Source organism: Pecten maximus, chromosome 9 (assembly GCF_902652985.1).
Source record: "Pecten maximus chromosome 9, xPecMax1.1, whole genome shotgun sequence".
NCBI classification, from domain to species: Eukaryota; Metazoa; Mollusca; class Bivalvia; order Pectinida; family Pectinidae; genus Pecten; species Pecten maximus.
Window position 1 is genome coordinate 27407478 of NC_047023.1, and position 12968 is coordinate 27420445.

General features: G+C 38.0%; 1 protein-coding gene across 5 annotated transcripts; it reads left to right on the forward strand.

The window, feature by feature from the left end:
• The first annotated feature begins 2 nt into the window (after nt 1–2).
• On the forward strand, nt 3–11455 carry LOC117334430 (F-box/WD repeat-containing protein 5-like). Of its 5 annotated transcripts, none has more exons than XM_033894053.1 (8): nt 3–69; nt 894–1148; nt 1318–1490; nt 3011–3200; nt 4555–4700; nt 7238–7899; nt 8082–8282; nt 9818–11455. In XM_033894053.1, the coding sequence occupies exons 2-8, from the start codon at nt 923–925 to the stop codon at nt 10017–10019; spliced, it is 1800 nt and encodes a 599-aa protein (XP_033749944.1). In that variant the 5' UTR covers nt 3–69; nt 894–922; the 3' UTR covers nt 10020–11455. The 5 variants fall into 5 exon arrangements, 4 of the variants coding, with proteins under 4 accessions (XP_033749944.1, XP_033749947.1, XP_033749946.1 ...); XM_033894056.1 differs by having other exon boundaries at nt 34–1148; nt 9818–10030; nt 10070–11455; XM_033894055.1 differs by having other exon boundaries at nt 34–1148; nt 9818–10011; nt 10051–11455.
• Nucleotides 11456–12968: the final 1513 nt, after the last annotated feature.

Genomic DNA, 12968 nt, shown 5'->3' on the forward strand with positions numbered 1-12968 from the left:
CTCCGATTATAATGGATTGTAAACAGGAAAACGGAAAAGGAACGACTGGTAAAGGACACATAAATACGTGTAAGCGTGATTGTTTTTCGGTTCATGTTGCCATTTTCATCAAATGTTAGTTATCAGTATTTGTCGAAAAGAGTGAGCTAAAACAATATCAGACAGTGTCCGACTTCTGTCAGAACCAACCGCAACATATTGTTTTTGCACTACGATGTTACGATGCGGAAGGCGTGCCAATATTTAGGAAATTGCTGTGATCGGGGTGATTGTTCATGGAATCGATGTCACTGTGGTTGGGTATACTGTATATGCTTTATAATAGTGCAAACAAATCAAACAACGCATTTTAATTGCCTTATCTTCCAGATATGCTATTTATATCTGATTAATGCTTATTTTCTAAATGAATAATAAGAAACTGTATAATTATAACTCAGTAAATTAAAGCTTAATATAGATTTTTAAATTTGTTGTGAATTGATATTTTTTTATTAATAGGATATTTATTCTTTGTGTTGAGAGGTTGTGGTGGCATTTACATGTAAGTCCATCAAACACCCAAGGTCCATGTGAAAGTTACAATTAATCTTTAACTACTGTGCTTAGTCTACAGTAGTCCAGTTCTGCAGTACCTCCGGATCCTGGAATCCTGGAATCTTCATCCCACCAAGACACGCATGACACTATAAGACTTTCTGTTGAGCACATTGTGTTGGGTTTAAAATGCAGTAACTCAAAATGGGAGAAGAAAAATGAAAAAACTATATATGACTCCAACTAAACCACCTCAAAGTTATTGGAAAATATAAAAAATATTCATACACTTGTGAAATATAGCTATAATTAATTTGTATTTAATATCTTTACTCTATATTTTTGTTCACTGTTAGGTGATGCAGCCTGTGATTCCTAACGTCAGATGATATTCCGATGCTGTTATGCTGGTAGTCAACTCCATAACACTAGTATGACAAATCCAAGTCCATGGCAGGATTTTATTCCAGACCCAGTTTTGCTACACATCTTCAGTTTCCTCGAAGCCAAATCTTTACTAAGGGCTAGTTGTACTTGCCACAGGTGGTACAGAATTGCCAGAGATGAGAGTTTGTGGAAAATCCTGACTCAAACTAACTGGGACACTAAAGGTAGCAACAGTTGTACATTTTATAAGTTACTGTATCTGCAGCATATACACTGTAAAAGTTGAATTTCAAGGAGTTCTGTTGGAGATCTTGAGTTTATATCGAAATTGTTTATAATCATTTCATTTGTATATTTTCAGCTGTGTAAATTAAAAGTTATGTGACATTCCAGGTGGCCGGAAGGACAGTGACCAAACATGGTACCAGGAATATAAACGTTTGTTTTATCATGCGCCAACTCAGTTCAGTGAGAGGATTGAGGGACATTCAGATGAGGTCTTAGATGTAGCATTTTCACATGATGGAAGACTGTTTTGTACAACTTCTAAAGATACCAAAGTGAAGGTAACTCTATATCAGTTACCCTCCTCTGACCTTGGGTAAACATGTTTTCAAGGTAATTGTAAATTTATCTGCGTTACAGTGTTCAAACCTTGGTTAAACAGATTACCAATATTGTCAAACTTGTTTGGGTTTACTCTTGTTTAACCTTGGTTAATTAAACAGGTTACTAAGACATGGTTATAACTTGTCTGGGTTACTGTCGTTCAACCTTAGGTAAACAGATTACCAAGGTCAAGGTCTTTAGATGAACAGATTACCAAGGTAATCGTAAAATTGTCCTGGTTACTGTCCTCTGACCTTGGGTAAACAGATTACCAAGGTCATGGTGTATGTAAAATTGTCCTGGTTATTGTCCTCTGACCTTTGGTAAACAGATTACCAAGGTCATGGTGTACGTAAAATTGTCCTGGTTACTGTCCTCTGACCTTTGGTAAACAGATTGTTAAGGTCCCATTGAACTGTCCTCCACCTTTTGGGGCTATTCTTCTCGAGACCCAAATAAGGTAGAATCAAATACTCTTAATAGATGAAAGGGTCCAAAGTGCTTTAATTACCAAAGTTGTGAATTTCATGACCCTGGGGTCTCATGTTTGCCCCTGGGGAGGGGATAAACTTTCCTATAGTTCATACAATGAAATCATATTTTTGGCTATCATTTGTTTTATAATTATTTCTATTGGAATTCATTCTAACTTTGTTAACATTATCAGCATTGGATGAACATTTGGTAGTATGCACATGTTGACCCTGACTAACCTCCAGAGGCTGATAGGCAGGGTCAAAAAGGTTCAAATATACTGAAATTAAAAAAACCTATCTTCTCAAGACCCAAATAAGGTAGGATCAAATACTCTTCATAGATAGAAGGGTCCTAAGGTGCTTTACCAAAATTGTGAATTTCATGACACTAGGGTCTCACATTTGCCCCTGGGTAGGTCGTAAACTGTACTATAGTTTATATAGGGTAATCACATTTTTGACTATTTTTGTTGGATTTCTATTAGAATTCATTCTAACTTTGTTAACATTATCAGCATGGAATAACAGTTTGATGGCATGTACATGTTAGACCTGACTGACCCCCAGGGAGTTGATAATTTGGGCAAAAAGGGTCAAATTGACTGAAATTTCAAAAATCTTCTTCTCCAGACCTAAATATGGTAGAATCAAATACTCTTCATAGATAAAAGGGTCTTAAGGTGCTTTACCAAAAATGTGAATTTCATGACCCTGTGGTCTAGATCTCGTTTGCCCCTGGGAAGGGGATAAACTTTACTATTGTTTATAATTTGTTTGATTTCTATTGGAATTCATTCTTGCTTTGGCAACATTATCAGCATCGGATGACAGCTTAATGGTATGCACATGTAGGCCATGACTGACCCCTTGGACTGATGGATAGGGTAAAAAAGGGGTCAATTTAATTAACGGAATTTTTTCGAAACTCAGGTGACTGTCAAGGCCCATGGGCCTCTTGTCTTACATACAAGTATATAATGTTATTTTCTATTGATTTCTAGATCTGGGAAGTGGGGAACCCAACTCAGCTAAAACACACAGCAGACCTTGGTCTGGCCTTGGACTGGAACATGACACAGTATGCAACCTTCAATAGTAATGACACTTACCTGTTAGTCTGTGGAGTCAAGTTCCAACTCCCAGCTGCTGGATCCCAATCTCAAGGCTTGGGAGTGGTGTTTAGGATGAAAGGTAGGTAATGCAGTGTATGAAAGTATATATGAACATTCCTTAGACAATTTGTCTACAGAAAATTGAAATCCCATAGCCCAAGTAATTTTTCCATGGACCCATTTTGTAAACATATTGTTGAAAGTAGCATAACTGTGTCAAGCAAACACTTGCATCATCCAGTTCATACTCACTCAAATGTTTGAAGCAAATAACATGCTGTTCTTAGTAAAAACACCTCGATTGTAAGCTCTGATTTCTTATGATAATTTGTCAGAAAATATTGGAATGTTGTTTACATGAATTGTAATGTATGTCAGGACTCAAACTTTTCATAGCCAATCGGGCCAACATTTAGACATTTTATATAGACCGACCAGGTTTTCTATAGCCTCACGCTATCGGACCACCTTTACTTTCGAACACTGGTAATGGTCTCAGGTCTAGGTAATAGTGTCTGGTCTAGGAACAGTGTTTAGAATGAAAGGTGAATTGTAGCCAATTGTCTCAGGTCTATGTAAAAGTCTCTGGTCTACTAATGGTTTTTGAATGAAAAATAGTAAATAGTTACAGGTCTAGGCCATAGTTTCTGGTCTAGGAATGGTGCTTGGAATGAAAGGTAGGTACTAGTCTCAGGACTAGGTTAAAGTCTTTGGTCTAGGAACAGTGTTTAGAATGAAAGGTTGCTATGGTCTCAGGTCTAGCTAATAGTCTCAGATCTTGATGAAAGTCTAGGGCTTAGGAATGGTGTTGAGAATGAAAGGTTGGTGTAGTCTCAGGTCAAGGAATCAGGTGTTTATGATGAATGGTAAGTCAAGGAATCAGGTGTTTATGATGAAAGTTAGGTCAAGGAATCAGATGTTTATGATGAAAGTTAGGTCAAGGAATCAGGTGTTTATGATGAAAGTTAGGTCAAGGAATCAGGTGTTTATGATGAAAGGTAAGTCAAGGAATCAGGTGTTTATGATGAAAGGTAAGTCAAGGAATCAGGTGTTTATGATGAAAGTTAGGTAATAATCCCAGGCTTAAGTAATAGTCTTAAGGTCTAGGAATGGTGTGTCAGCTTACGTATTAATCCACTGTGTGGTCCTTGTCACAGTACTTTTTCATTGGTACTACATTTTTGGACCTGCTGACTTTGACTGTCACCTTTAACCTGCTTTTAAAAAGCTAATTCTTAAATTAACCTACTTGGCGTGCATTGTTGTTTGCTGACAAATCCTGTTGTCACTAATTGTCAATCTGTTATTGGACAGTCACAGATAATTTGATGTTTCAACAGCATCATTCTGAATTCAACTGATGATTTCAGTCAAGTATTTGAATCTAGTATTGGACCACAAGTCTTTCTAAACTATTAATTGATGTAATACAGATTTCCGGCTGGTACAGGAAATGCCTATGGACCCGCCCCACCTATTTGCTGACTGGTATAATGACAATATATGTGTTGGAGGATATGTCCCTACTGCTGCCAACAATGATTTCTTCTGTGTGAAGGCTTTTAAAGTTATTGATGATGTAAGTATCATAGTGTATTTTGGGCCTTTTTTGTCATTTTGTTTGAACAAGCCATTTCCTCAGCAAATTTGAATATCACAATTATCTTTATTATTATTGTTTTGAATATACGGGGAAACTCTGTATCTATTCTTTGTTACATCAGAAACAGTTCTCTTCAATGATAGACATAACTCGATGATGGGCCATTTACGGTAAAAAACACGGGAACATTATCACAAAAAATAGGTTTCTATCATATCTTTGGATCACGAAAATTTAATTTGTGTAAATTTAGTTTCTTCATTTTAAGTTAAAAATGCGAAAATTCAGACCCGCACAAACACTGATTAATAATGCATGGTGAATTTTAGAATGCTATAATCTGATTTGGGAAGAAAACAAATAACAGAATGACTACAGCTCACAGGTAATTTCAATGAGAACAGTTCAATTGTGAACTTATCTGTAGAACATATATAACCCATGCATACATCTATCAGTGGTATTTAATTCTGGAGACAAAGATTTTTGGGATTTGATACTCCTGACTGCGCTAATTTGTGTCCACACTAATAAATCATATTTTACATTTTTAGCTCACCTGGACCAAAGGTCCGGTGAGCTTATGTCATGGCACGGCGTCTGTCGTCTGTCGTCCGTCCGTCCGTCGTCTGTCAACATTTGCTTCAATTCGTTACTAGTCAAAAAGTTCTTATTGGATTTTGGCCAAATTTGGTCAGAAACATCCTTGGCAGAAGGGGATCGGATTTTGCATAAATGGTGACTCTGACCCCCAAGGGGCTGGAGGGGTGGGGACCAATAGGGGAAATAGAGGTAATTCCTTTAAATCACTACTAGTCATAAAGTTATGAATGGATTTGAACCCAATTTGGTCCGAAACATTCTTGAGGGAAGGGGAACAGATTTTGCATAAATGGTGACTCTGACCCCCTAGGGGCCATAGGGGAAATAGAGTTAATTCCTTTAAATTGCTACTAGTCATAAAGTTATAAATGGATTTGAACCCAATTTTGTCAGAAATATTCTTGAGGGAAGGGAAACAGATTTTGCATAAATGGTGACTTTGATCCCCTAGGGGGCCAAAGGGGCGGGGCCCCATGGGAGAAATAGAGGTAATTCCTTTAAATTGCTACTTGTCATAAAGTTATGAGTGGATTTGAACCCAATTTGGTCAGAAACATCCTTGGGGAAAGGGGAACAGATTTTGCATAAATAGTGACTCTGACCCAGGAGGGGCCAAAGGGGCGGGGCCCCATAGGGGAATAGAGGTAATTCCTTCAAATCGCTGTTTGTCATAAATTATTGAATGGATTTGAACCCAATTTAGTGAGAAACATCCTTGAGGGAAGGGGAACAGATTTTGCATAAATGGTGACTCTGACTCCCCTGGGGGCCAAAGGGGCAGGGCCCCAGGGGGAAATAAAGATAATTCCTTTAAATCGCTACTTGTCATAAAGTTATGAATGGATTTAAACCAATTTATTTAGAAACATCTTTGGGGGAAGGGGAACATATTTTGCATAAATGGTGACTCTGACCCCCAAGGGGCCAAAGGGGCAGGGCCCCATAGGGGAAATAGAGGTAATTCCTTTAAATCGCTACTTGTCATAAAGTTATGGAAGGATTTGAACCTAATTTGGTCAGAAACATCCTTGGTGGAAGGGGAACAGATTTTGCATAAATGGTGACTCTGATCCCCGAGGGGCCAAAGGGGCGGGGCGCCATAGGGAAAATAGAGGTAATTCATTTAAATCACTACTAGTCATAAAGTTATGAATGGATGTTCTAGAAACAATTCCTGAGGTCTTTCAGACCCTTAGAGAGTCTGGACTTCGTTATTTCTTTAAAGCAGTTGGGATCCCCACACCATAACCATATTTAGCATTGTTTGAGATTGACAAATAAAACGAATTGAACATGAACATTATTTTGACATTTGGTCTAATCCAACCAGGTGAGCGATACAGGCCCCATGGGCCTCTTGTTCTGAGTTTGCACTAAAATAAGTAGGTTAACAGTATCTTTTCACTGATGAAATTTTGCTATGCTATCATGAAGCAAGTTGTGCAGAATTAAACAAGGAGTCAGCTAGCCAAAAACCAAGATCACTGAGGAAAAGGTCAAGGTCATTAGTGTCTAAAGGTCAAGGATAATATGAATCTCTGACAATGATCCTTTTAGTGGAGGATCCAGAGGTTTAAAATCCAATAAAAGTTAAATACAAGTATTATGCTGGTAGTTACATTTCTGTTAACCCAGCAAATATGGAGGTGGAATGAAACAAGAGTCACATCATTTGGAGTACATGACTTATTGTATAATTTATTTTGAAGTCCAAATGTCAAATATTTGGAACCAGTAAGCTGTACGTATGTTAGTAAAGGAACATGTTGACTGCAATGCATTATACTGAATGGCAGATATTAGTATTTGAAATAAAACAGAATCACTAAAAGTGTATTTTTTTTACTGGTCAGTATTCCAAGTTTGTCATTGTTGTATACATGTACCTGTGTATGCTTTCTGTTTCACAGGTGCCAGAGAGGATTCCACTAAGATGTCCTTATGAGGAAGGATCTGTCATCTATTCCTTCTTTGGTGATCACCATCGTACTATGAACTTGCTAGTGGCCAATGTGCCACATAAACCAGAAAAATCAACAGTCTTGAGAAGCCAGCATAAAAATTCAGGGCAAGACACTCCGCAAAGTTCTGAAATTGAATCAGATTTGCTTAAAACATTCAGTGAAGATTTCCATATAAATCCTACCATAGCTCCAAGAGATCATACTAGAGACTTTTTGAATTCCAGCAAAAGAGATGCCAATGCAAATAATTCCAACATTTTGCATCAAGCAAATAGTAAGTCTAAATCTTCTAAGGATGCATGTGATAGATGTGGGAAGATGTCAAGTGCTGCTTCAGCATTGCCGTCCTTTGATAAATATATGATATTTGTGACAGGAGAACAGCACAATGCTATAGCCTTTCACAGGGTAGAAGATTTACCTGAAACCTTAGAAAAGAAGTTGAAGGATAAGAAATTATTTGAAGAGACGGTAAGGAAGGCCACAGAAGAAAATGGAGGACAAGGAAACATTACCGCCACTCAACTGACAACACCTGTAAATCCTACCAAAAGCATCCACCTACCTGGCCACTACATATCAGGAATGAAGCTATCTCGTGACCACAGGTACATAGCAATATGTACATTATAGCGTTAATGACAGCTTGGATAAATAATTTACTCTTGATATTTTAGTATTTCTGAAAATATGATGGAAAACATTTTTCAAATAGAAAACATAATTCTCTCAATCCTAAATGTCTTTATTTTTCATATTTTGACACAATTACATATATTTAATTTTCCAGATATCTGTATTTTAATTGTCGATACGCCATTTATGATGTGGAACTAGGCTTTCCAAAATTGATGGAGGATATGGAAGTCAAAACTATTGATCTACAAACATTTCGCCTGGTGCCTGAGCTAGTATTCGGGGGCCATAAGGGGTTCTCCGAGTTCCCGGCGTGGTACATATGTCTTGATTCCTGTGATGATTATGTTGCTAGGTAAGTGTATCAATGTATTGTTGTGTGACAGGACTTATGTTGCTAGGTAAGTGTATAAATGTATTGTTGTGTGACATGACTTATGTTGCTAGGTAAGTGTATCAATGTATTGTTGTGTGACATGACTTATGTTGCTAGGTAAGTGTATCAATGTATTGTTGTGTGACAGGACTTATGTCGCTAGGTAATTGTATCAATGTATTGCTGTGTGACAGTTTATGTTGCTAGGTAAATGTATCAATGTATTGTTGTGTGACATGACTCATGTAAGAGCATGTTTTTTATCATATCTTTAGCACTATATACAAGATACGATTGGTCCTGATGCATCTTGCTAGTCATATCTAAGATTTTATGTCCCAATTTCAATGTCCTATCTAAAGATCATGTACATGTACTCATAATATGCAACCTGAAATCATATGTCCTAATGTTGATGTCCTGTCTTAGATCATGTGATCATGTGGTCCTTATGTCAATTTCCTATATAATTAAGATCCTGTAACCTGATGTCAATCAAATCATCTGAATCCTGTGTCCTGGTGTAAATGTCCTATCTGAAACCCTGTTCCCTGATGTCAATGTTCTGCCTTAAAATCCTTTCTCCTGATGTCAATGCCAATCTAAGTTCATTTTTCCTGATGTCAATATCCTCCCTTCAATCCTGTATTTTGATACCAATGCCCTTTTTAAGATCAGTTTCCTGATGTCAATGGCCTATCTAAGATCCAGTTTCCTGATGTCAATGGCCTATCTAAGATCCTGTGTCCCGATGTCAATGGCCTATCTAAGATCCTGTGTCCTGATGTCAATGGCCTATCTAAGATCCTATATGCCGATGTCAATGCCCTATCTAAGATCCTGTGTCCCGATGTCAATGCCCTATCTAAGATCCTGTGTCCCGATGTCAATGCCCTATCTAAGATCCTGTGTCCCGATGTCGATGGCCTATCTAAGATCCTGTGTCCCGATGTCAATGCCCTATCTAAGATCCAGTATGCCGATGTCAATGCCCTATCTCAGATCATGTGTCCTGATGTCAATGCCTTATCTAAGATCCAGTATCCCGATGTCAATACCCTGTTTATCCTGTTTCCTGTCTTTAAGATCCTGTACCCAGGTGTCAATGTCCTATCTATGTCAATGCCCTTTCTAAGATCCAGAATGTTGATGTCAATGCCCTTTCTAAGATCCAGTATCCCAATGTCAATGTCTTCTCTACAATCCTGTACTCCATATTCTACTGTAACAGAGCGCATGATTAATTAAATTTAAATCACTGCCTCCGCTAGGGATCGAACCCGGGACCTCTGGCTTACTAGTCTTACGCTCAACCGATCGAGCTAAAGAGAAGATCTCTCTAGCCGAGCGGTATATTGTGGCTAGTATTTACCAGGGTTACACTACCATGATTTATAGATGTTTTTATGATATCACTAGAGCTGTACGTGTGCAGGAAATGCATTACTATTGTATGTCAAACAAGCTTAAGTGCTAACTGGTATCTATACCTAAATGTATGTGTTTATTTACAGTGGAAGTGAGCAGTTTCTGGGCTATTTATGGGACCGCCGCTATCGTACCTGTCTGGCCAAACTCCAACATTGTGAAGGTGTCGTCAATGGAGTTGCCTTCAACCCTGTCGACCCTGAGTGCCTTGTCACTGTAGCTGATGACCGTATCATCAACATCTGGAGAGCCAGAAACAGAAAGAAACAGCTCGAAGAACATACATAGCCTCTGACGAGGCAGAAACAACTCGAAGAACATACATAGCCTCTAACGAGGCAGAAACAACTCGAAGAACATACATAGCCTCTAACGAGGCAGAAACAGCTCGAAGAACATACATAGCCTCTAACGAGGCTGTAGATAAAAATCAGTCCAATGCCATGTTGTGCACAATAGCTGTGACATGTCCCTAGAAGTGGCATTATTGTCCTTGTGTTCAGCTTAACTTAAATGCTATGGTAAAGTGTTTTTTCCTCATGCCTCTCTTATTACAGTAATCACAAAATCTAGCATACTGAGCATATTGCAGAAGTGGGATAGTTTAAACTGAGAAAAGGAATGGACACCTTAACTCCTTAATATACAAGTGCTTCAGCTAAACAGTAGAAACGAGTACCTCATAACAGCAATAGAAATTGAAAGAAATAGACATGATCTTAACCAAATACTGTAGTAGAATTAGTTTCTTTAAACAAATGGTAGAATTGATGTTAGATTCCTTCAACAAAAAGTAGAATTATACGTATTCTCTAAACAAGTCATCCTCATATGACCATGACTGTTGCAGAGGTGGTAAACACCTTAAAACAAAACAAATTTAAACAAGCAGTAGAAACTTGCTCCTGAAACTAACACTAAAAATTCTTTCCTTAATAACAGTTCATTTTGATATGACCCTGATAACATAGTAGACAAATACTGGAACTACCATGTACAGACTGGTGAAGTTTTCTGCCCTCACCATACCATAGTTATATATTTTTTTCCAGAGTCATCAGTAATTACTTGGCTATATATTAATAAAGACCAACAGCCAGAGTGATTGCCTACTTCGAGCATCAACTATTTACTATAATCCGGGTTGTCTGTTTCATGGATGCTTAATTTGAAGATTTACATGTTGCATGAAGTTGGCAGCAATTAACAAGCTAACTTTACTCACATTTTCATTTTCACTTCATGATTTACTACATATAAATTAATAGCCACATCTTAAGTATACAATAACAAAGTACCAAGTAATTTAGAAATTCAATATCCATTTCTATTTGAAAGTATCAAATTCCTTGATTTTATATAAGCACAGATTTTCTGAAAAGAAATTGGTTTACAGTTATCTTAGTTTAATATGCTCAATGTTATTTTTTCCAATGTTTCATATGATAGTTTGATATTGGTATTAAGGATTTATTATATATATATTTATGATTTTATTTTTGTGTACTTGGACCTTATGTAATTGTTTTAATACTGATATGCCGTAATTATTATTGAGACAGTGTGGTTAGTATTCTTTCTGTCATTACATGTAAGTGTTCAGAACATTCTACCTAGCTACGTTTTACAAATTGTTATTTTCTTTAGTTATCAATATTTACTTAAGTCTTTCATTATGTAGAGGAATATGTAAATTGTTTTATAATAAATTATTTATTGGAAAATAAAATTGATGAAATTTGTTCCATTTTTAGCTCACCTGGACCAAAGGTCTGGTGAGCTTATGTCATGGCGCGGCGTCCGTCGTCCGTCAACATTTTCTTCAAATCGATACTAGTAAAAAAAAAATTATTAGATTTTTACCAAATTCGGTCAGAAACATCCTTGGGGGAAGGGGAACAGATTTTGCGTAAATGGTGACTGACCCCTGAGGGGCCAAAGAAGCGGGGCCCAATAGGGGAAATAGAGGTAATTCCTTAAAATCGCTACTAGTCATAAAGTTATGAATGGATTTGAACCAAATTTGGTCAGAAACATCCTTGGGTGAAGGGGAACAGATTTTGCATAAATGGTGACTCTGACCCCCGAGGGGCCAAAGGGGCAGGGCCCAATAGGGGAAATTAAGGTAATTCATTTAAATCGCTACTAGTCATAAAGTTATGAATGGATTGAACCCGATTTGGTCAGAAACATCCTTCGGGGAAAGGGAGAAGATTTTGCATAAATGGTGACTCTGACCTGGAGGGGCCAAAGGGGCGGGGCCCAATAGGGGAAATAGAGGTAATTCCTTTAAATCGCTACTAGTCATAAAGTTATGAATGGATTTGAACCCAATATGCTCAGAAACATCCTTGTGTGAAGGGGAACAGATTTTGCATAAATGGTGACTCTGACCCCCGAGAGGCCAAAGGGGCAGGGCCCAATAGGGGAAATTGAGGTAATTCATTTAAATCGCTACTAGTCATAAAGTTATGAATGGATTGAATCTGATTTGGTCAGAAACATGCTTGGGGGAAGGGGAGCAGATTTTGCATAAATGGTGACTCTGACCCCCAAGGGGCCAAAGGGGCTGGGCCCAATAGGGGAAATAGGAGTAATTCCTTTAAATCGCTGCTTGTCATAAAGTTATGAATTGAATTGAAACCAATTTGGTCAGAAATATCCTTGGGTGAAGGGGAACAGATTTTGCATAAATGGTGACTCTGACCCCCGAGGGGCTGGAGGGGCGGGGCCCAAAAGGGGAAATAGAAGTAATTCCTTTAAATCGCTACTTGTCATAAAGTTATGAATGGATTTGAACCCAATTTGGTCAGAAATATCCTTGGGTGAAGGGGAACAGATTTTGCATAAATGGTGACTCTGACCCCCGAGGGGCCAAAGGGGAGGGGCCAAATAGGGGAAATAGAGGTAGTTCCTTTAAATCGCTACTAGTAATAAAGTAATGAATGGATTTGAACCCAATTTGGTCCGAAATATCCTTGGGTGAAGGGGAACAGGTTTTGCATAAATGGTGACTCTGACCCTCAAGGGGCCAAAAGGGCAGGGCCCAATAAGGGAAATTAAGGTAATTCATTTAAATCACAACTAGTCATAAAGTTATGAATGGATTTGAACCCAATTTGGTCCAAACATCCTTGGGGAAGGGAATCAGATTGTGCATGAATGGTGAATCTGACCCTCAATTAAGGGGCCGGAGGTGAGGGGCCAAATAGGGGAAATAGAAGTAATTCCTTTAAA

Bases quoted from the DNA above. Each gene is read 5' to 3' on its own strand.
- LOC117334430 (XM_033894053.1), top strand. From the start codon at position 923: ATGATATTCCGATGCTGTTATGCTGGTAGTCAACTCCATAACACTAGT. The intron at 1,149-1,317 runs GTAGCAACAGTT...GTGACATTCCAG, and splicing joins AACTAACTGGGACACTAAAG to GTGGCCGGAAGGACAGTGAC. The intron at 8,283-9,817 runs GTAAGTGTATCA...GTTTATTTACAG, and splicing joins TGTGATGATTATGTTGCTAG to TGGAAGTGAGCAGTTTCTGG.